The sequence below is a fragment of the Gigantopelta aegis genome, chromosome 15 (assembly GCF_016097555.1).
Source record: "Gigantopelta aegis isolate Gae_Host chromosome 15, Gae_host_genome, whole genome shotgun sequence".
In the NCBI taxonomy this organism is placed as follows: domain Eukaryota; kingdom Metazoa; phylum Mollusca; class Gastropoda; order Neomphalida; family Peltospiridae; genus Gigantopelta; species Gigantopelta aegis.
Window position 1 is genome coordinate 14,923,902 of NC_054713.1, and position 25,390 is coordinate 14,949,291.

At 39.1% G+C, this 25,390-nt stretch overlaps 1 protein-coding gene across 2 annotated transcripts in view; it reads left to right on the forward strand.

The window, feature by feature from the left end:
* The first annotated feature begins 253 nt into the window (after positions 1–253).
* Positions 254–25,390, forward strand: part of LOC121390704 (DNA ligase 3-like) — a 37,085-nt gene continuing 11,948 nt past the window's right edge. For both annotated transcript variants that reach the window (XR_005960245.1, XM_041522593.1), the window contains exons 1-14: positions 254–1,061; positions 2,679–2,786; positions 4,810–4,977; positions 11,427–11,533; positions 12,213–12,257; positions 12,896–12,982; positions 15,968–16,047; positions 18,404–18,481; positions 19,196–19,358; positions 20,141–20,296; positions 21,049–21,180; positions 21,995–22,074; positions 23,584–23,671; positions 24,318–24,395. Coding sequence is in view for 1 of the 2 variants with exons in the window: in XM_041522593.1 (XP_041378527.1) it covers positions 503–1,061; positions 2,679–2,786; positions 4,810–4,977; positions 11,427–11,533; positions 12,213–12,257; positions 12,896–12,982; positions 15,968–16,047; positions 18,404–18,481; positions 19,196–19,358; positions 20,141–20,296; positions 21,049–21,180; positions 21,995–22,074; positions 23,584–23,671; positions 24,318–24,395 (1,929 nt within the window). In the remaining variant the exon portion in view is untranslated. The remainder of the gene's footprint in view (positions 1,062–2,678; positions 2,787–4,809; positions 4,978–11,426; positions 11,534–12,212; positions 12,258–12,895; positions 12,983–15,967; positions 16,048–18,403; positions 18,482–19,195; positions 19,359–20,140; positions 20,297–21,048; positions 21,181–21,994; positions 22,075–23,583; positions 23,672–24,317; positions 24,396–25,390) is intronic.

The window sequence follows — 25,390 nt, forward strand, 5'->3', positions numbered from 1 at the left end:
TATGTATAGGAAATGGTATCCTAAATTTAATGTGCGAACCGAAAAATAGGTCAGGCAAAATTAGTTGCATTTTTTGTATTTTAATAGCACTTAGGGTCCTTTTATTATTTGCATTTTAACCATTTCACATTATTAGTATTAGTGTCCAGGGCTAGCTTTGCCACTCGCCAAATTCGCCAATTGCAAATTTTGACAACAATTGGCGAATTTTATTTTAAGTTGGCAAAAAAATATTGTTTTATAATTTATATTTTTGTGGAAAATAGCTATAGGTTTTGCTTCTTTTTTTAAAGATAATTTGGCGAAATTTTCTGATCACCCAGAGCTAGCCCTTGTGTCATTTTGATAAATTATTTTCAGGGTCTTCTCTGTTTTCAAACTGAGGTGGTTATAACCTGTATTCATTGTGTCTGTTAGTATTAGCAGAGACTCAAAATTTCTTTAATTTAATTTATTTCATTTGATTTTAGATTGAGCTGATCACTTGGAACAGTTGTCGTGGATGCCGATACAACCATTTCTATTTTGCATTATACCAAAAGCTTGGACATCTCTGCATGGAACTTTTAAACACTGTCTGTTTATCCGACTGAGATCATTTTCTCTAAATAACAGCTCCAGACAGACATTTGTAACATTGCAACATCTTCCACAAAGAAAATTATATCCATTACAATCCATACTTAATGTCTGTATTTTCTATAAAACTTTAAAACCAAAACCCTTACCCAGTTCGTGTACTTCATTATCCTTGTGTCATTCTGATATTTCTAACATGACTGAAAATAGATATGTCACGGGATATGCGAAACTTGGGACGTCAGGCTGTAAAAAATGCAAGCAGAAAATTGCCAAAGGAGGGCTGCGTATTGGCAAAGTGGTATCCAATCCGTTTTCTGATGAAGGAGGCGACATGAAACAGTGGTATCACCCACAATGCATCTTTGAAACATTTGTCAGAGCTCGAGCGACAACGAAAAAGATCGAAGACCCAGATGACCTGGAGGGTTTCGATGACCTGGAGCAGAGTGATAAAGATGCAATCAGCAAATTAATTTCAGGTACAAATTACTTAACCTTCTAACTACTGCAGGTGAGTTATCACGCCCGACGTCATGCAAGTCCACACATTGTACACTGTATTGTGTCTTGATGTTTTGTCTAATTTTAATCAACATTAACTGATATAAATATAAAAATTAAAAAACCCACGAAAATAATACTTATCAATTCAAACATGAACTTTATATTATGTATTTATAACAAAAAATTAAGTGAATATACATGTATGTGAGTAAAAGTGTTTTTTGTCAGAAATTAATCCAGTAGTCTGAATGTTAATGATTATCTGTTATTAGTCCCTTATTGATCCAAGTGAAGGGGAGTATATGTTTTATTTCCATCCGTCCGTTGGTCTGTCACACATATAGTTTTCTGGACATTTTTTCTACAATGCCTCAACATATTGATCTGAAATTTTACATAGCTGTATCAAATACTGTTACCAATCAAGTTTGCCTTTTGTGGCGATTTACCCATTTTGACCGAGTTATGCAGGGGTTTATCCAGGCATCCTATGGGTCTGAAGATGAGCCCATTCCCAAATGAAAGTGACCCTAAAACATCCCAATATTTTTGCCAAAAAATCTCAATATATATATGTAATATATGTCTATTGTAATATATTAATTTAACAGAGGTGTACCAATTTTAAATAAAACTTTACCATGCATTTTTTGTTGTGTTTATACACCAATGAACTTAAAAGAAATGACACTGTTTGACAGACAATCTTTATAATTAAATTGTGAATACTTATTGGGAAACAAATGCACAAAAATAAGATTTTATATATAGATATATTATTTTTTTAATTATTACTAGGGGCGGGATGTAGCCCAGTGGTAAAGCGTTCGCTTGATGCGCGGTCGGTCTAGGATCGATCTCCGTCGGTGGACCCATTAGGCTATTTCTCGCTCCAGCCAGTGCTCTACAACTGGTGTAACAAAGGCCATGGTGTCAGTGATTTTTAATGGTGAGGGGTGGTAGTATTTATATCCATGGCATTTATGTCGATTGATACAATGCAAGTAGGAGGTTTAGCCACATATGTTACTATTGTCATCTATGGGATTTGATTTGGTAGTATACACCCTGTAGCCTTTTGGCAAGACGTAGCCCAGTGGCAAAGCAAACCGGTCTGGGATCGATCCCCGTCAGTGGGCCCATTGGTCTATTTCTCGTTCCAGCCAGTGCACCACGACTGGTACATCAAAGGCCATGGTATGTGCTATCCTGTCTATGGGCTGGTGCATATAAAAGATCCCTTGCTGCCAATCGAAAAGAGTAGCCCATGAAGTGGCGACAGCTGGTTTCCTCTCTCAATATCTGTGTGGTCCGTAACCATATGTCTGACGCCATATAACCGTCAATACAATGTGTTGAGTGCGTCATTAAGTAAAACATATCCTTCCTTCCTTCTTATTAGTATTCTTGAACTATTATACTCAATAATACAAAGTTCCAATATAAAGTGATATCATCATCTGTATAATGTATTGTGACGTCCTAAATTTGTCAATGTCTTTGTGTTACAAGTCGTATTTTGGCGTCTTTTAAAAACATGTTTTGTTCAGGTTTTCTTCTACTTACTAACCTGATCATCGTCATTGTTCCAGATTTCTTGGCCAAGGCTAATTTGAAATCTCCTGCCAAGAAGAAGGCTGTAGTGCAAGCGAAACTACCATTCACGCCAAGTCCAGTGAAGAAAAAACAAGAAACCGAAGGTAATGCATAACCAAGTCAGGGCTGCCTCCGGAATTCGTCAATTGTGAATTTTAAAAACCAAGGGTGGGACGTAGCCCAGTGGTAAAGCGCTTACTTGATGCGCGGTCAGTTTGGGATCGATATCAAAGGCTGTGGTATGTGCTATCCTGTCTGTTGGATTGTGTATATAATAGATCCTTGCTACTAATGGAAAAATGTAGCAGGTTTCCTTTCTGAAACTATATTTCAAAATTACCAAATGTTTGACATCAAATAGCCAATGATTAATGGATCAGTGTGCTCTAGTGGTGTCGTTAAACAAAACAAACTTTTTCAAAAACAATTAGCATATTTTATTTCAATTTGGCAAAATAATTTTATATAATAATTGATATTTTGGTACAAAATATGTATGTTTTTGCAATTTTTAAAGTTTAATAGATAATCTGGCTTCATTTTGAAAGAAAGCTAAGTGTACAGATGAAGTGGTCACATTGTACTTTTTCTGTAAAAAGACAAAACAAGCATGTATGACAAATAATTACTTTAAACATAATACATGAGAATTATAAAGCAGTGTTCGAGATTAAAATTTTTGCGTAGTATCCCAGTTGGATACTAGCATTTCAAAATCTGGTATTCCACCTGAGATTTAGTATCCCACTTAAATGAAATTCATAAATAACATCATAACAAACTTGGACTTACCTGTTACTTAATTTCATCAGTAAATGACGACTTTCATTGTTTCAATGACAAATACAAACACAGGATTAAAAAACAAATAAAAAAAACATTATATGGTATCCCACCGGGATACTGGCTTATTGAAGTCTGGTATCCAAAATTAAATTCTGGTATCCCCAGGGTATCGGGATACTGTTAATCTTGAACACTATAAAGAAAAACATTTAATATTTATTTTGTTGATACATTTGTGTATATATACAAGGCTAGCTCTGGGTGAACACAAAGTTTCGCCAAATTATTTATTAAACTTCAAAAATGGCAGAAAACCAGTTATTTTATAATAAAATGTAGTAAAATTATTTCGCCAACTCAAAATAAAATTCGCCAGTTATTTTCAAAATTCGAATTTGGCGATTGCTAGAGCTAGCCCTGATATAATTTACACACAAAGTTACTTGCATGGCCGTGTATTACTAATGAATAGATTTAGTTATAGTGTATAGTTAATGTATAATATAAGTTGTAGAAGCATCACGAGGGGTATATGGCTTTTTATGTACCCTCTGTGTGTTCTTTTACCCCGAGCTGAAGGCGAGTGGATAAAAGAGCACACAGAGGGTACATTAAAAGCCATATACCCCGAGAGATGCTTCTATAATGAATTTATCTTGCCGACATGTTAAACCATATAGCCAAATAATCAAAATAACGTCAGACAATAATTGTTAACAATTTATTATCGGAGCCGTACCATGCGGACGCGAACGAAACCACTTGCCAGTGACGAAAAATAGTTCAATCGATAAACAAGTTTTTAACTTCAAATGTTTGTAATATGAAATTGTCTGAAACAGATATTAATTTTTTTTTTTAAACTTTATTTATTTATAATCTAATTATTGCTTTAGCAGTAACTGGGGTGGCTGGAAACTGTTGGAAATTACAGATGGGGGTATAAGAGGATTTGGCTCCGCCCACAGGGCTATAAGGGATTTGTCCAATGGCAAACAACCAATGAGATTAAAGAATTTTACATGAAGGCGAGATAATGTATTTTTACTCTTTAGTCAAACAATGGCAACAAAATAATTTAATTATAAAAGGAAACATTGTTAGAAATGTATTCACTTATGTTATACAAACATTATTTCATATTTTTGTAATATAGGAAAAACAACCTACATGTACAACTTCAAAGAGTTACTATAGGGAGATAAAACGGGACTTTACAATCAGTTCGTTCTATGCTGTAGTTCATTCTAAGCATGTTCGTTGTAAGTGTACTTTACTGTATATAAATTTCATAATCTAAACATTTTAAATTTTCATTAAAGTTTTTTTTTTAAATTCCAGATGCAAATGACAAAAATGGCCATGTCCCAAAAGTTGTCGACGCTTCAACCGAGCGTGATAATTCGTTCCGGCAGTTCCGCCGACTGTGCGCCAACATCGCCGAGGAGAGTAGCTACACGGAGAAGACGAGGATTGTCAGTGACTACATCAAGAATGGGAACGACGGAGGTGAGATAACATGGCTAGTGATATTCAGTGTTGGGCTAGTAAATAAATACTATTGCCATGCTTGATGGGACTTCTAGATTATGGTAGCTCCACTCCCATGGCTAGTGATATTCAATGTTGGGCTAGTAAATAACTACTATTGCCATGCTTGATGGGGCTTCTAGATTATGGTAGCTCCACTCCCATGGCTAGTGATATTCAGTGTTGGGCTAGTAAATAACTATTATTGCCATGCTTGATGGGACTTCTAGATTATGGTAGCTCCACTCCCATGGCTAATGATATTCAGTGTTGGGCTAGTAAATAACTATTATTGCCATGCTTGATGGGACTTCTAGATTATGGTAGCTCAACTCCTTGATGGGACTTCTAGATTATGGTAGCTCCACTCCCATGGTTAGTGATATCCATTGTTGGGCTAGTAAATAACTACTATTGCCATGCTTGATGGGACTTCTATATTATGGTAGCTCCACTCCCATGGCTAGTGATATTCAATGTTGGGCTAGTAAATAACTACAATTGCCATGCCTGATGGGCCATCTAGATTACGGTAGCCCCACTCCCATGGCTAGTGATATTCAATGTTGGGCTAGTAAATAACTACTATTGCCATGCCTGACGGGGCTTCTAGATTATGGTAGCCCTATTCCCACAGCTAGTGATATTCAGTGTTGGTCTAATAAATAACTATACTAAAACGCAAAAGAAACGCAGGTCCTGAAAATGCGAAAGAATTGCACTTTGTAAAGCAGTATCTTTGGTGGAATTGAACCTCAACTGTGTTAAAGGACATGGCACACACCCACACCGCAGTCCCACCTGCGTGTCAATTTCATTACCTGTGTGACGTCACGAATTCTCAAAACACGTTGTTTGCACGTGCTGGATCATCCGTATCATGAATCCAGTGCAAACACACTCATTGAAATGCTTATAAAGCCTACACACCTGGATTTAATCGCATAAATTCAATTTGAGTAGTGACAGACAACAGAATCACATTTTAAAAATGCCGCGACTGACGCAACTCCAGCGAGGGATGGCCATCGGGATGTTGCAAGCCGGACAGACCCGTACTGCTGTAGCCAGACAATTGGGATGTCATGTTTCGACAATCGCACGCCTTTCTCAACGTCACCAAATCACTGGATCTGTGAACGATCGACCACGCACCGGCCGCCCGAGGGTGACAACCGCAGCCCTAGACCGGTACATCCGGGTGACCCACCTTAGGAATCGGATGCTGCCAGCAGCTAACACCGCTCACCAGGTGCGTGGTCCAGTGTCCGCCGATACCGTCCGACGCCGTCTGAGGGCAGCAGGACTCCGTAACCGCCGTCCTTATGTGGGACCAATATTGACCCCTCGGCACCGCCAACAACGTCAACAGTGGGCGCAACAACATCAAAGATGGCGACGTGGCCAGTGGCAACAAGTTCTGTTTACTGATGAGAGCCGTTACAATCTTTCCAACGCTGATGGCCGAATCCGAGTATGGCGACGTCGACATGAACGTTACTCCGACTGCTGCGTTCTGCAGGCCGACCGATGGGGCGGGGGTAGTGTGATGGTGTGGGGTGGGTTCTCATTCAACCACAGAACACAACTTCATGTGTTCAGACAACGCGTTAATGCCGCCGTGTACCAAAATGACGTCATCAACAATCACGTCGTTCCCTTCTTTGCCGCTCACCCACGTGTGCGCTTGCTGCAGCAAGACAATGCCAGGCCGCACACTGCCAGGGCAACACAGGCGTTGCTGGCTCAGCACAACATCCCAACGTTGCCGTGGCCAGCCTTATCACCGGACATGGCGCCTATCGAACACGTCTGGGATGAAATCGGACGTCGCCTTCAGGCTCGCGGACAACCTCAGAATATGCAGGCGCTGGAGGCAGCATTGGTCCATGAATGGAACTCACTCCCTCAGGCATTCTTTCAACGGCTTGTCAACTCAATGAGGAGACGTTGCACTGCCTGTTTGAATGCCCAGGGTGGTCACACGCGATACTGACTTTGACAATGCTACAGGTCGTCTCTTTCACATTTTTAACATGGACCCCCACCCTACTTTATGACATGAAACAATAGCCAAAAAGGAATTCAATCAAACATTTCCAACACCAATGTGTGCCGAATTGGTGTAGCTCCAAAATAAATGTTGAAATCTTCATTTCGTTTTGTTTTTTTAATATTTTATATCCAATTTAATGAGAACCTGCGTTTCTTTTGCGTTTTAGTATACTATTGTCATGCCTGACGGGGCTTCTAGATTATGGTAGCCCCACTCCCATGGCTAGTGATATTCAATGTCGGGCTAGTAAATAACTACTATTGCCATGCCTGACGGGGCTTCTAGATTATGGTAGCCCCACTCCCATGGCTAGTGATATTCAATGTTGGGCTAGTAAATAACTACTATTGCCATGCTTGATGGGACTTCTAGATTATGGTAGCTCCACTCCCATGGCTAGTGATATTCAGTGTTGGGCTAGTAAATAACTATTATTGCCATGCTTGATGGGACTTCTAGATTATGGTAGCTCCACTCCCATGGCTAGTGATATTCAATGTTGGGCTAGTAAATAACTACTATTGCCATGCTTGATGGGGCTTCTAGATTATGGTAGCTCCACTCCCATGGCTAGTGATATTCAGTGTTGGGCTAGTAAATAACTATTATTGCCATGCTTGATGGGACTTCTAGATTATGGTAGCTCCACTCCCATGGCTAGTGATATTCAGTGTTGGGCTAGTAAATAACTATTATTGCCATGCTTGATGGGACTTCTAGATTATGGTAGCTCAACTCCTTGATGGGACTTCTAGATTATGGTAGCTCCACTCCCATGGTTAGTGATATCCATTGTTGGGCTAGTAAATAACTACTATTGCCATGCTTGATGGGACTTCTATATTATGGTAGCTCCACTCCCATGGCTAGTGATATTCAATGTTGGGCTAGTAAATAACTACAATTGCCATGCCTGATGGGCCATCTAGATTACGGTAGCCCCACTCCCATGGCTAGTGATATTCAATGTTGGGCTAGTAAATAACTACTATTGCCATGCCTGACGGGGCTTCTAGATTATGGTAGCCCTATTCCCACAGCTAGTGATATTCAGTGTTGGTCTAATAAATAACTACTATTGTCATGCCTGACGGGGCTTCTAGATTATGGTAGCCCCACTCCCATGGCTAGAGATATTCAATGTCGGGCTAGTAAATAACTACTATTGCCATGCCTGACGGGGCTTCTAGATTATGGTAGCCCCACTCCCATGGCTAGTGATATTCAATGTTGGGCTAGTAAATAACTACTATTGCCATGCTTGATGGGACTTCTAGATTATGGTAGCTCCACTCCCATGGCTAGTGATATTCAGTGTTGGGCTAGTAAATAACTATTATTGCCATGCTTGATGGGACTTCTAGATTATGGTAGCTCCACTCCCATGGCTAGTGATATTCAATGTTGGGCTAGTAAATAACTACTATTGCCATGCTTGATGGGGCTTCTAGATTATGGTAGCTCCACTCCCATGGCTAGTGATATTCAGTGTTGGGCTAGTAAATAACTATTATTGCCATGCTTGATGGGACTTCTAGATTATGGTAGCTCCACTCCCATGGCTAGTGATATTCAGTGTTGGGCTAGTAAATAACTATTATTGCCATGCTTGATGGGACTTCTAGATTATGGTAGCTCCACTCCTTGATGGGACTTCTAGATTATGGTAGCTCCACTCCCATGGTTAGTGATATCCATTGTTGGGCTAGTAAATAACTACTATTGCCATGCTTGATGGGACTTCTATATTACGGTAGCCCCACTCCCATGGCTAGTGATATTCAATGTTGGGCTAGTAAATAACTATTATTGCCATGCTTGATGGGACTTCTAGATTATGGTAGCTCAACTCCTTGATGGGACTTCTAGATTATGGTAGCTCCACTCCCATGGCTAGTGATATCTATTGTTGGGCTAGTAAATAACTACAATTGCCATGCCTGACGGGCCATCTAGATTATGGTAGCTCCACTCCCATGGCTAGTGATATTCAATGTTGGGCTAGTAAATAACTACAATTGCCATGCCTGATGGGCCATCTAGATTACGGTAGCCCCACTCCCATGGCTAGTGATATTGAATGTTGGGCTAGTAAATAACTACAATTGCCATGCCTGATGGGCCATCTAGATTACGGTAGCCCCACTCCCATGGCTAGTGATATTCAATGTTGGGCTAGTAAATAACTACTATTGCCATGCCTGACGGGGTTTCTAGATTATGGTAGCTCCACTCCCATGGCTAGTGATATTCAATGTTAGGCTAGTAAATAACTACTATTGCCATGCCTGACGGGGCTTCTAGATTATGGTAGCCCTATTCCCACAGCTAGTGATATTCAGTGTTGGTCTAATAAATAACTACTATTGTCATGCCTGATGGGACTTCTATATTATGGTAGCTCCACTCCCATGGCTAGTGATATTCAATGTTGGGCTAGTAAATAACTACAATTGCCATGCCTGACGGGCCATCTAGATTACGGTAGCCCCACTCCCATGGCTAGTGATATTCAATGTTGGGCTAGTAAATAACTATTATTGCCATGCTTGATGGGACTTCTAGATTATGGTAGCTCAACTCCTTGATGGGACTTCTAGATTATGGTAGCTCCACTCCCATGGCTAGTGATATCCATTGTTGGGCTAGTAAATAACTACAATTGCCATGCCTGACGGGCCATCTAGATTATGGTAGCTCCACTCCCATGGCTAGTGATATTCAATGTTGGGCTAGTAAATAACTACAATTGCCATGCCTGATGGGCCATCTAGATTACGGTAGCCCCACTCCCATGGCTAGTGATATTCAATGTTGGGCTAGTAAATAACTACTATTGCCATGCCTGACGGGGCTTCTAGATTATGGTAGCTCCACTCCCATGGCTAGTGATATTCAATGTTAGGCTAGTAAATAACTACTATTGCCATGCCTCACGGGGCTTCTAGATTATGGTAGCCCTATTCCCACAGCTAGTGATATTCAGTGTTGGTCTAATAAATAACTACTATTGTCATGCCTGACGGGGCTTCTAGATTATGGTAGCCCCACTCCCATGGCTAGTGATATTCAATGTTGGGCTAGTAAATAACTAATATTGCCATGCCAGACAGGGCTTCTAGATTATGGTTGCCCCACTCCCATGGCTAGTGATATTCAGTGTTGGACTAGTAAATAAATTACTATTGCTATGCCTGACGGGGCTTCTAGATTATGGTAGCCCCACTCCCATGGCTAGTGATATTCAATATTGGGCTAGTAAATAACTAATATTGCCATGCCAGACAGGGCTTCTAGATTATGGTTGCCCCACTCCCATGGCTAGTGATATTCAGTGTTGGGCTAGTAAATAAATTACTATTGCTATGCCTGACGGGGCTTTTAGTTTATGGTAGCCCCACTCCCATGGCTAGTGATATTCAATATTGGGCTAGTAAATAACTAATATTGCCATGCCAGACAGGGCTTCTAGATTATGGTTGCCCCACTCCCATGGCTAGTGATTTTCAGTGTTGGGCTAGTAAATAAATTACTATTGCTATGCCTGACGGGGCTTCTAGATTATGGTCGCCCCACTACCATAGCTAGGGACATTCAGTTTTCAGCTAGTAAATAACTTCTATTGCCATGCCCAATGGCTAATGAATTTGTGTGTGTCAAATGTTGCAGTTAAGTCTATTTTGTAAATATGAATATCCTGCCCCCACCCCAAACTCCCAATGTTAGTGTTTTTAAGCTCGATCTCCCTCTTCAGGTGACATATCTGACTATTACTATTATTTAGTAACATTGTATTAACTTCTAGAATTTTTATAAACTCCACTAGCCATGGTGTCAGTGATTTTTAATGGTGAGGGGTGGTAGTATTTATATCCATGGCATTTATGTCGATTGATACAATGCAAGTAGGAGGTTTAGCCACATATGTTACTATTGTCATCTATGGGATTTGATTTGGTAGTATACACCCTGTAGCCTTTTGGCAAGACGTAGCCCAGTGGCAAAGCAAACCGGTCTGGGATCGATCCCCGTCAGTGGGCCCATTGGTCTATTTCTCGTTCCAGCCAGTGCACCACGACTGGTACATCAAAGGCCATGGTATGTGCTATCCTGTCTATGGGCTGGTGCATATAAAAGATCCCTTGCTGCTAATCGAAAAGAGTAGTCCATGAAGTGGCGACAGCAGGTTTCCTCCCTCAATACCTGTGTGGTCTGTAACCATATGTCAAACGCCATATAACCGTAAATAAAATGTGTTGAGTGCGTCGTTAAATAAAACATTTCCTTCCTTCCTTTCTTCCTTTGGATCCGCCACCATTTATTAGTTACTTTTATAATACAAACTTATTTTGTTTCTATTTTTATTCATCAGATGGTTTCAAAGGAGACTTGCATTTAGTAATCAAATTTCTGTTGCCGGGCGTCATGAAAACTGTTTACAATCTCAACAACAAGCAGTTGGTCAAACTCTTCAGTCAGGTAAGTTAGTAATGGCTGATGTTATTTAGAGTTGTTTTCCTTTGTTACATTCTGAGAACTTGTGAATAAAACCGGCCTCAGTGCTATCGTGGTTAAGCTATCGGACTACAGGCTGGTAGGTACTGGGTTCGCAGCCTGGTACCGGCTCCCACCCAGAGCAGGTTTTAACAACTCAGTGGGTAGGTGTAAGACCACTACATCCTCTTCTCTCTCACTAACTACTAACAACTAACCCACAGACAGCTCAGATAGCTGAGGTGTGTGCCCAGAACAGTGTACTTGAACCTTAATTGGCTATAAGCACGAAAGTAAATTGAAATGAAAAAGATTTTGAATAAATATTGCTGAATGTGATCGAGCTAGTCTAAGTTTTACTAATATTTCTAAACTAACCATGATGTACAGTGCATAGCTCATTGTTTGGTGGGAATCTGGGAATTCAATTCCCATACAGAAACATTAATGGATCCAATTAGATTCCCATAATATAAATGTGGGTTTTTTTAAATAATACTAATAAATTGTATATTATAAACATGATCATGTTGTATGAAATCAGTTTCACTTGATATTTTGTCATAATTAACAGCCTGTAATTAGTACAACAAAAGACAGTTAGTTTGTGATATTATTTCTGATTAAATACCTTACTGATTGTGTTTTTTGTGATTGTTTTTAGATATTTGGAACAAACCTACAAGAAATGGTGGAAGACTTAGATCAGGTAATGTATGTTACTGTTTTATAAGACGGCATTAAGCAGATTAAATCAGAAACCAGAATCCTTCGGATTTTTCCTGAATTCTGTATTTTAGCACTAATCAAAATCTCTTCATGTCATTGTTCTTCGATAAAGAGTTCACCTAAAGCAGAGCTTGCTCTAGGTCAGCAGAAAATGTCACCAAATTATCTGTTAAACTTAAATGTAGCTAAAACCCAGTTATTTTATATCAAAATTTAAATGATAACATAAAATTATTTTGCCAAATTAAAATAAAATTCGCCAGTTTTTAAAATTCGCAGTTGGCCAATTTGGCGAGTGTCAAAGTTTGCTTTTTATTGAATGACACCACTAGTGCACACTGAAATACTAGTCATAGGCTATTGGATGTTAAACGTTTGGTAAGTAGAAAACCAGTACATATTTTCATTAACAGCACATTCCCTCAAGCAGGACAGCACATACCACAGCCTTTGATATACCAGTCGTGGGGTACTGGTTGGGATGGGAAAAAACTCAATGGGTCTGCTGTGAAGGTTTAATCCTACATCCCAAATGCCTCGGTCAAGTGCTCTACTGGTGTTTTCTAATGATGACATCAAACAAAATAAACTTTTAAACTTCTTCCGTTGTTTTTGCAGGGAGACGTAGCAGAGACTGTGAAGATTTTCTTTGAAAAAAGTAAAAAGGTTTTACCCGAGAAGAAAAGCTTGCTTAGTTTACAAGAGGTTTGTATCTCAGGGAAATCCTGGAATTTGAAAATGTAACTTTCCTGTTATGGAATTTTGAGTTGAATGATAGATAAATAAAACTGGTTGATATTTTTTTACCACATTTAAAATACTACATGAAGAGATCAACAGTTCACATTAAAACATTTCAAAAATTATTGCAATATTTTTGATCATTTTCAAAATATTATTAGAAATCCATTCCTAGAATGATATTCTTTCTGTCTATACCACTTAATGTTATTCATCGAACAGTGTTTAAGTCGCATTCACCAAAAACTTGTGCAACTTTGATCCGATAAGCATGTTACTAAGCTTCGCTCACTTGCCTAGTAGAATAGTTCGTATTTAAGGTTACGAGTTTGTATATGGTATTGGTAGGCGACCCGGGTTTTCATTATGATATATACTCTTCAAAAGAAGAAACGCAAAACCACATTGTCGTAACATTTGGAGAATTGATTTCATTATTGAATGGTGAGTCCGATAATTACCAAAATGTTGCAGGATTGTTCACAATTCACTCTAGTCCATTGTGAGTAAGTGATAGGACACACCACCAAGGTCAAGGTCATCTGGAGTCAATACCGGGTGTGGCCTCCGCGTGTGTTGACAACTGCCTGGCACCGCCTGCCCATTGAAGCAACCAGAGTACGGATGACGTCCCGGGGGATGGTGGCCCACTCGGCCTGCAAGGCTGCTGCCAGCTCGGGCAGGGTCTGGGGCTGTGGTTGTCGCTGTCGGAGGCGTCGGTCCAACTCGTCCCATAGATGCTCAATTGGGTTCAAATCCGGAGATATCGATGGCCAAGGAAGGACATTAATGTTGTTGTTCTGTAGGAAAGCCGTTGTGAGACGTGCTGTGTGAGGCCTGGCGTTGTCATGTTGGAACACTGCGTTGGCGTTGGCCATAACTGGAACGATGTGTGGCCGGAGGATCTGGTCAATGTAGCCCTGTGCATTCAGGTTGCCCTGCACGTGGACCAGGTCAGTTCTGCCAGTGTGTGAGATGGCTGCCCACACCATGACACTACCCCCGCCGAATCTGTCCACTTCCTGCACGCAGTTTGCCGCATAACGTTCACCGCGACATCTTCCATCATGACGTCGGAGCAGAAATCGGGACTCGTCACTGAACCACACCTGTCTCCATCGCAGTTGAGGCCATTGTCGATGAATCTGGCACCACTGCAGTCGGAGTCGACGGTGTTGTGGTGTTAAGATGACACCTCGAACTGGACGTCTGGCACGAATTCCTACCTCACGTAGGCGGTTCCGTACGGTCTGGTCGGATATCCTGCGCAAACCTGGTATTGCTGCGGCTGTGGAGGTGGCAGTAGTCAATCGTTCCCGAAGGTGGCGTACCCGGATGTAGCGGTCCTGCCCGGGGGTAGTGACCCATGGTCGACCGGATCTAGGGAGGTCACGTGTTGATTCATGTTGCTGGTAACGGTCCCACAGTCTGGAGATGGTGCTTGGGGACACATGGAATGCCCTGGCAATGGCCGTTCTGGATTCGCCTGCGTCTAGTCGGCCGATGGCATTGTTTCTCTGCGGTTCACTGAGACGTGGCATGTCCTGGATTGTCAACTGTCGGCCAGATACAGAGGCCAGGCAAGCGAACACCCTGCACTTTTATACTGTCGGTGTTCATGTTGCACGTGCAGACAACGCACGTGCAGTGGTGACATGGTTTGCACGTGGCTGCGTTTTTGCGAATATTCACATTTTGGAACTTTATTGTACAGTAGCTGCGTTTTATCGAATGTAACCGTGGGAATGTGTTTGGGACATGCAATGACCTTATATTCACAAAGCATGAACCGGTAGGAAACATAAAATCGGAGTTATAACCCATTTGTACCCTTTTGCGTTTCTTTTTTTGAAGAGTATATATATAATTATTGAAGATAAATATCTGTAATATAAAGCAAAGTTTGTTTTATTTAACGACACCTCTAGAGCACATTGATTTTTATCTTATCATCGGCTATTGTACGTCAAACATATGGTCATTCTGACATATTTCTTTAGAGGAAACCCGCTGCAGCCACATAGGCTACTCTTTCCGATAAGCAGCAAGGATTTTTTTGTATGCACTTTCCCACAGACAGGACAGCACATGCCACGGCCTTTGAAGAACCAGTTGTGGACCACTGGTTGGAATGGAAAATAGCCCAAACTGCAAATGGGTCTACTGAGAAGGATTGATCCGATGACCGACCGATTCACAGGCAGACACGCTACCGCTTGAGCTATATCCTGCTCATGTGTAATATATCCATCAGTGCAAATATTCTATTTTGGCTTTCAAGTTTTACTGTCAAAATTGCCATTTGTCTTTAAATCTTTCTTCTCTTTCCGCACTCCCACACACATGTATGCAGACAAAAGCCGACCCACGTGACTTAATGGTTTCCTCTGCTGATGTCACAGCACTGGTTTTAAAGGGCACATATAAGCCATGGTGTGTTTTAATAGATTGTTTTTTAACTTCATTTTTTGTCAGTTTGAAAAAGTAATTTATTTATTTATTAATATGTTATTTCTTAAGTGTATAATAGCATTATTAACTGTTTTTAATAACAAACAATACTACTGTATTCCATTCATGGTATTCTTTAAAGGGACATTCCTGAGTTTGCTGCAATTTTTAAGATGTTATCAACCAACAGAGACTTTTTAACGATTGTAATTAAATATCAAATATTTCATTTTATTCTTAAAATAAAAGATTTTGTACGTACGAAGTTATTTGAAGAAACAATCCACTTTGGCCTCCTTACAAATATTAAGACGACCAGAAACACATTGAAAATACAGGCACTGATATTCTAAACAAGACAATATATTTAAAATATATATAAATTTAATTGTAGAAATATTTTATTAGTCGGACACATCTTACAATGCAGCAAACTCAGGAATGTCCCTTTAAGAGTGCTCTTATAGTTAATAGTACACATGTATTTTGATATTTCAGGTAGACGAGTTTCTCACCGATCTGTCGCAGGTAACCAGAGAGGATGATCAACAGAGAATTCTCAAAAGGATTGCAAACAAGTATGGCGAACATTCTTTGATTTTTGTTTTCAATTGTTATATCGTCAAAGGTTATTTCTTTTCCACATTACTTGTCCTCAAACAAGTGCGCACACACACCCACACCCACACACACACACCCTCCCCACACACCCCCGGCTAGTAGTCTGGTTCGAACATCCCAAAAGCCAATGGGACTGCCTAAATTCTTCTACTATATGCTCTCTCTAGTTCCGGTCACATGACTGTAACTTCCTTCTTTTTTCCTTTGCTGTTTGGTTTGGACATCTTTTTATTTGGCTCTGATTTATTCGGAGTCATTTATTGTTTTTTCTTATCCTACATATTGTTACAACCCGATAGTGTATTTATTTTGGCGTAATTCACTTGGTTAACAAGTGTTTTTTCCAAATTTTACTTGTTGTGTGTTCACTTGGTTAACAAGTTTTTTTTCCAAATTTTACTTGTTGTGTGTGCCGGTTAACAAGGTGTGGCCGCCATTTGCAATATGGCGACTTTTGTTTACCAGATACTTCAAGTTTTCGCCAATTCTATAATCACATTATTAACAAAGAGCTATATCTTTTAAATCTATTTTAGCGTATGATTTGTATTCCCTGTAATGAGCCAAAAAAGTGTTTTTCCTACTTTCAACAGATTTACTGGCGACTTTTGTTTACCACAAGTTTTCGCCAATTCTATAATCTAGGTCTATATCTTTTAAATCTATTTTAGCGTATGATTGGGTGTGTATTCCCTGTAATGACCAAAAAAGTGTTTTTTTCCTATTTTTTTGACGTCCACTCTCAATCAATGCAGCGTCTGCTAAACATTAAACAAAACAAACTTTTTTTGCTACACGTTCCTAACGTCAAAACGGAGGGGACTATAGGTTTCGTCTTCGTCCTGTCTGTCCATTCATCTGTCCCACTTATAATTTTCCAGATGTTTTATTTTCACATTGATTTGAGATATTGAGCTGACATTTTGTGTATTACTTTATCATGTACGATTACAAATCAGTTTTGATATTCATAGCAATTTACCTATGTTTGACAGAGTTATTGCCCTTGAACTTAGTAGATATGAAAATTTGTTGTCTGGATGTTTTTTGTCATAATGTCTTGATATATTGAGCTGAAATTTTGTGTATACATGTAGGTTTATCCTGTACTGTTACAGATCAAGTTTGACTTCCATGGCATTTTACCCATTTTGCACAGAGTTATGGCCCTTGAACGGCCTCAATGGCGTCGTAGATAGGCCATCGGTCTACAGGCTGGTAGGTACTGGGTTCGGATCCCAGTCGAGGCATGGGATTTTTAATCCATATACCGACTCCAAAACCTGAGTGAGTGTTCCTCAAGGCTCAGTGGGTAGGTGTAAACCACTTGCACAGACCAGTGATCCATAACTGGTTCAACAAAGGCCATGGTTTGTGCTATCCTGCCTGTGGGAAGCGCAAATAAAAGATCACTTGCTGCTAATCGGAAGGAGTAGCCCATGTAGTGACGACAGCGGGTTTCCTCTCAAAATCTGTGTGGTCCTTAACCATATGTCTCACGCCATATAATCGTAAATAAAATGTGTTGAGTGAATCGTTAAATAAAACATTTCTTTCTTTCTTTCTTTGTAGGGGACATGTGTTGCTTTAGCTGTATTCTCAGAATGCTTGTTCATACACAGGATAATTTGAATAGTTTTTATTATTTCGCTACACATGGGCAAAATCAATTTGTATTTCCTGTTTGTTTACTTCACTCATTATACCACTCGATCTCTATGCAGTCTCGTGATATATTATTCTTGCCAATGGTGTAGCATGGGTGGAGCCACCAAGGCGGTTGCCATGGGTGCAAAATTCTGGACTGGTGGAAGGGACTTGGGGAGTGCTAACGGTCCGCTGGTTAGGGGGCGCAATACTTGCCTTGCCCCGGGCACTGGCAACCCACACTACACCACTGATTCTTGCACACTATATTATTCTTGCCAATGGTGTAGCATGGGTGGAGCCACCAAGGCGGTTGCCATGGGTGCAAAATTCTGGACTGGTGGAAGGGACTCGGGGAGTGCTAACGGTCCGCTGGTTAGGGGGCGCAATACTTGCCTTGCCCCGGGCACTGGCAACCCACACTACACCACTGATTCTTGCACACTATAAACTCATGCAATAAACAACATGGGAAATGAGTTGTCATGTAGTTCTACATATATATATTTTATACAGCCATTATGACACTAATAGTGACTTAAATTGGGTCTTTAACACCTAGAGTCCTTTTGTTTTCTTTCTCTAAATATAGATTGATGACACACGTGTGGCTGAATCATCTTCTGTGTGTTGTTAAACAAACCTTCCTTTCTTTCTGTCTTCTAGATGTACGGGTAATGATTTAAAGATGGTCGTACGGCTCATAAAACACGACCTGAGAATCAACGCTGGTGCCAAACACATGTGAGTCCATTAATAAACTGCCTCATTGGCTGGCTGTCTGTCTGCCTGTCCATAGATAGATAGATAACTATTTTAACGTGCTCATATACCACTAGGGTTTCGAACATGCCCATCCAGAGTCTGACCCCCGATAAGATCGGTGGCCTGACTCGGGATGGGAGGGGGAGGTTAGAGTTGAAAATGGGCAGAATTTTGAAAATAGCTATTAGTAAAAAAGTTAATTAATTTTTTTTTTTAATTAAAGAAAATGTTATGCAAAAAAAACAAAAACATTGACTACCGAATATTTATATAATTTGGAGCATTTTAGAAGGACAGTCCAAAAATAAATAAGAAAAAGAAGAGAGGATCGGACTATTTAATAGTATTAAAAAAAAGTAGTGTTTATTTTTATCACACAGAGTTACACATCAAGTTTGACTTTTATGTGGATTGGCCTAATTTTTGATAGAGTTATGGTCCTTGAATTTAGGAGATACAAAACTTGTTGGGCCTGGTAGGGGACATGCATTGCTTTAGCAGTACTCTCAGCATGGTTCTTAGCCTTTTAACAGTCTTGTTCGAGATGCACAGTCTGTATGTCTGTCTGTCTAGCCACGTTTCTGTTTATATCTGTGTCTTCTTAAGCATTTTAGTCCACTCTTTCACGCCGAATTGTGACGTGATACTGAAAAAAAAATTCGCTGTAGTATTAAGTTTATTTCTTTGTCACAGCCTCGAGGGTTTGGACCCGAATGCGTATGAAGCGTTTCAGGCGTCCCGCAACTTACATGACGTGGTCAAGCGAGTGATGAGCAACGCCACCGAATCAAAACCGGGGATGACAAAGAAACTCAGCATCCGAGCCAACTTGATGACGCCCGTTCTACCAATGTTGGTATGAATGTTATTTGCACGAGTCTCGTTTGTGTGTCATTTCAGGGCTAGCATTGGGTGATCAGAAAATTTCGCCAAATTATCTTAAAAATGAAAACCTATAGCTATTTTCCAACAAAATATCAATTATTATTAAAAAAAATATTCACCAAATTAAAATAAAATTCACCAATTGTTCTAAAAATTCGCAATTGACGAATTTGGCATGTGTTTGTTAATAATATACCAAGTGTTGAAGTACTTTAAATGCTTTAAAACAAAGACTTTTTTTGTAATAATTTAATAAGTATATCATTGTATTGATCTAATATACGGGTCTATCTCAGTCAGTAAAGCACTCGCCTGAGGTGCTTGCATCGTAGGATCAAACCACCTCGGTGGACCCATTCTCTGACACTGTTTCCCCCCCCCCCCCCCCATCTCAACCAGTGTCTCACGACTGCTATATCAAAGAGGGTGGTATGTGCTGTCCTGTCTGTCAGAAAGTACATATAAAAAGATTCCTTGCTGCTAATTAAAAAATGTAATGGGTTTCCTCTATGTCTGTGTTAGAATTACCCAGTGTTTCACATCCAATTGCCAATGATTAATAAATCAATGTCATCACATATTTATCTTTTTTCTTTTCCGTCACTATCTAGACCTAATGTTAAACATCAGTTGGCTGTAGGTTAAAATATGATGAGGTGTCTTTAAACAGATTTGTTTTTCTCTAAAATCCAATACCCAATGTGTATTTGTGTGCAGGGGTGTTGTTAAACATTCATTCATTCTTTTCTTCAGGCTGAAGCTTGCCGGTCGGTTGAGCAGGCGATGAGGAAATGTCCGAATGGATTTTACGCCGAGATCAAGTACGATGGGGAGAGAGTGCAGGTCCATAAGAAAGGAGACGATTTCCGCTACTTCAGTCGCAGTTTGAAGCCTGTCATGGCACACAAGGTGAGAACATTCAGTGGGATTTTACAGGTGTGTGGTACAGATGGCCACCAGAGACAAACACATGTTGTGGTTAGAGAAACAAGGACTGGGATGTACAGGTGGACAGCAAAAAGAAGTTGAAAGGTAACTCAAATTAGGGATAAGTACCTATTGCAGTTGAAGAGACAAGGACTGGGATGTGGAGGTAAACAGGCAAAGAAGTTGAAAAATAGGAGCTGCCAGATAAGGAAGAAATAAGATGGAATTTAGAGGAGAAAAAAGGAATGGGGACAGTGGGATTTAAAAAAAAAAAAAAAAAATGAATGTCTTTTGTTATCCCTGTTGATGACAGTGTCAATAATTGTGGATTTTAACCTCTGCTGTTAATTGTAAATAAATAAAAAAATAAAATAATGACTCACCTTCTTTTTCAAACGATAGTGTCATCACCTTTGTAGATTGTACCTCTTCTGTTAGTTGTAAATGAATGAAAAATAAAATGCAAACTGATTTCCCTTTTTTTTTTAAAGATAGTCTCATCACATTTGTATTTTTGTGCACCCTCTTGATGCGTGGTCGGTCTGGGATCGATCCCCATCAGTGGGCCCATTGGGCTGTTTCTCCCTCCAGCCATTGCTCCATGAGTGGTATATCAAAGGCCATGGTATGTGCTATCCTGTCTATGGGATGGTGCCTACTAATGGAAAAAATGCAGCAGGTTTTCTTTCTTAGACTACCGTATATATCAAAATTCTTTGTATTTTTGTGTGCAGGTTGCCCACTTCAAGGACTACATTCCGAAAGCGTTTGAGTCGGGTGATGATCTGATTCTGGACTCAGAGGTTCTCCTGGTTGATACGAACACTGGGAAACCGATGCCGTTTGGAACTCTGGGAGTACACAAGGTAGGCTGGTCATGGTCAATAACCATTGTTTGATACGAACACCGGGAAACCGATGCCGTTTTTCACTCTGGGAGTACACAAGGTAGGCTGTTTGTATGGTGTCAGACATGTAGAGGAAGACGACAGAGAACTTGTACAGTACTACTCATCTCTGCACTCATTCCAGTCAACAACTGCAGCCATTTTCATTAATTTTTGCTGGTAATTTATATGAAATTCACTTTAATAAATTATATTCTTGTGTTTTACATTATTTTGAAAATGGGTTTCTTTAAAAACAAGGCTTACGCAAAACAAATTTTTATAACCCATTGATGTAGTATGAGAACAAATGGTGTAACTGAGTTGTTAACAATTTTTGGGGTTTTTCTTAACCTGACCTCTCCCTTATGGCATTTCCTCTTATTGACTCTTTCAAAAGACAGTAGACTGGTTTTCTTCATTTTCTTGGTCATAATCCAGATTCAAATTGAGTTGAGATTAAATGGATACTGTACATAAGATGTATTCTAAAGGCACATTCACACCAAAACCGCTAAAATTGTTTGTTGACTGATTGGAGCAAAACGTACATGTATATTGGTCATGCATACAGAATACAGATTTTTACAGACTGTATGCAGGATCTAAAAAAAAAAATCAGTTTTTGTTTGGAGTAATAAGCAAGTAAACAGAATTATAGCATGATAAAAAATAATAATAATGAATAATAATTAAATTTTCTTTCTAATTATATTTGGTAGAGCAATCTGATGGTTAAGCAGTATATAGTTTTTGGGGGGTAGAATTTAAAGATTTTATTTATTTATTTCAGAAAGCTGCGTTCAAAGATGCCCAAGTCTGTCTCTTCATTTTTGATTGTCTTCACATCAATGGAGAAAACCTGATGGACAAGTAAGAATGGAAAACTTTATGTTTATTAAGGTTTTGTGGGCGGAATGAGTTTAGTTGGTAGAAGTAAGAATGGAAAAGGGTTTTTTGTAATGAACTTTTGTTCATAAATCTAGTTTATGTTCAGGGGCGGGATTTAGCTCAGTTGTTAGAGCACTCGCCTGAGGTGCTTGGCTTGTATGATTGAACCGGCCTTGGAGATGGTGTTGTGGTTAAGCCATCGGACATAAGGCTGGTAGGTACAGGGTTCGCAGCCCGGTACCGGCTCCCACCCAGAGTGAGTTTTAATGACTCGGTGGGTAGGTGTAAGGCCACTACACCCTTGTCTCTCTCACTGACCACTAAATATTAACAATTAACCCAATGTCCTGGACAGATAGCTGAGGTGTGTGCCCAGAACAGCATGCTTGAACTTTAATTAGATATAAGCACGAAAATAATTTGAAATGATTGAACCTCTTGGTGGACCCATTGTAGGGTAAACCCCACAACTGGTATATAAAAGGTTGTGGTATGTGCTGTTCTGTCTTTGGGAATTGTCCATATAAAAGATTGTTTGCTACATGTATTAATGGGGAAAATGTAGCGGGTTTCCTCTGAAAGCTGTGTGTCAGATTTACCAAATGTTTTTGTCCTGTAGCTGAGGATTAATTATTCAATGTGCTCTGGTGCTCTGGTGGGTTCGTTAAACAAAAGTGAGGGGTTTTTTTTCTAAATCAAGGTTCAAGCATATTGTCCTGAATACACACCTCAGTTAGCTGGGTTGTCTGTCCAGGACAGTAGGATGATGAGAACACAATACGTACCAGTCTTAGAGCCACCAAGGCTTGTGATATAAAACTTACTAATATATTCAAATATATAGAGGTTATTTCATGGGGGGTTTTCGAATATTTTCACACATCACGACCTGACATAAAAATTACATTCGGAAAAAACACCATGAAATGGTCTATTTATTATATACATCTTTCCTAATTTTTGATAATATTTTTCGCTTTTTGGTAATATCTTTCGCTTATTCTGTCGAAAACACGTAATGCCATGATATATTTTTTCCTATGGAACTTTTCCAGAAAATTTACTTGACCATAGACTTTTAAAAAGAAATTTAAATATAAAAATTCTTTATTAACATTTATTTAATAATACTGCTGTGCAAACATACCTGACAAAGCGATCCTCCAAAAAATCCCACAAAAACAAAACGAGTCGAACGGCGTTAAATTCTTACACTTACACTCAATGACACTACATTGTGTCATCATTATTTAGCTTCATATTCAATTCGTATTCAATTCGTTTTAGATGTTTTATTGTAATTGCACTTCGTATCCCTTTTTTGTAGTCAGATGGCTTAACCACTGTGCCGCCAAGGCCCGTATAATAATAAACTGTACACTCTTTGAAAAAAAGCATTGACAGCCCATTGTACACAACAGCAAATTTGCTATGTTCTCTGTTTACAAGACTGATAAAAGATTAAATATGTAAACTGTTTTGCTTTTGTAGACCTATCAAGAAGCGCCGGGCCATACTGCAACAAGAGATGAAGGAAATTCCCAACAGAATAATGTTTTCTGAATATGAGCATGTTACAGTAAGTTTGTCTCTCTTATATCATTGTTATAATACAAAAGATTGCCTCGCCCCACCTCTCGGCAGATTGTGAAGCAATTTCATTTTAATCTCAACGGCAATACTTTAATATTTGGTAATATCCAAGAAAATACCAACATAATTCAAATCTGTTCAGGACCTCATTATAAATAGTAAATGTTTTGAAATAACTTAACCATTCACTGCCTATTTCTAAATAACACTAATTGCATCAGCTATCTCTCTCGTCCTCCCCTCTTTCTCTTTCTCTCTCTCTCTCTCTCTCTCTCTCTCTCTCTCTCTCTCTCTCTCTCTCTCTCTCTCTCTCTCTCTCTCTCTCTCTCTCTCTCTCTCTCTCTCTCTCTCTGTAAAACATTTGTATATGTAAAATGTAGAGAGAGGCCTTAATGGAGGTTTACGCCTGTTGGCCAATCTTTTAACTGCGTATGTGACGATAATTACTGTTTAAACTAAAGTGATTTCATCATTCATCCTGCATGTAAGTAATATGATTTCTGACTTCACTCAACGTAATATAAATCTGATATTTTTAATAATATTTTACTTTAATTTGAAATCCTGGTAAAGCTGTGTATAAACATTGTTGTAGAAGTTATAATGCTGATATGTTTAAATTGTTGTTTCAGAAACCCAATGATCTTCAGGCCATGATGAACAAAGTTTTCCGAGAAGGTCTAGAAGGACTTGTTCTTAAGGATGTAAATGTAAGTTTTAGATACACAGAGGATTCGTCACGAGTATTTTTTAATATGGGAAAATATCAACCGAGTTTATGTTAAACGGTATTTGTCGAGGCTGAGCCTCGATAAATACCAATTAACTAGACGATGTTGATATTTTACATATTAAAAAACACAAGTAGCAAGTATTTATCCTATAACACTGCTAAAATAACATTTTAATAAAAAAAATTGTAAATCGCAATACTAAAGTCGCCGCCATCGGTAATATGACATCATCACGATTAGCACAAATTAGTTTGATGTCACGCATTTTAACTAAATCTTTGAAAACGTTGCGCTCAGGTACACAGGTCTTGTTGGCTTGTAAGCAAATGACCCATTAACAGCAACACATTACTTAGAGACCTTGAAAATTTGCATACCATTATTAACCGGGTTAATAAAGTAAATTATCACATGGGTTTATTACATGGATATCATGGGTAAGTTATAGGATAAATAGAGATTATTACCAGAGTGTGTTTCAGTATTGTCAGTAAAATGTATTAGGAATAAAAAGCTTTTTATTCTTATTCCTAATATATGATACTGAAGATACCAAAACACACAAGGGTATTAATCTCTTTATCATATAATCTCAAGTTTAATACAATATGTTTTCGTAAACTGTATACGCAACTTTAATTCCAGTTAGCCATTATTCGCTATTCAAATGACGTAAGAATATGTGATGTGGTATCTTTCATGAATGGAAATGATGTCAAACTTAAATGTCGTCGTTTTGGATATGTTACATAAAATGAACTAGTACATGACATTTTTTGTTTTCAGAATGCCTGATAACTTTCAATGTTAAGTGGCTTTTGAAATGTTTTTGTTTGATGTCTGTGAATGTATATGTCAATTATAAAGTGTCACCGTAGTACATTTTCTTAAGTGTCAATAAACATAGTACCATGACCTGATTAATTTACATCTAATTTGCCCTACTCCAGACTCTGAGCAAGGCTCAATGG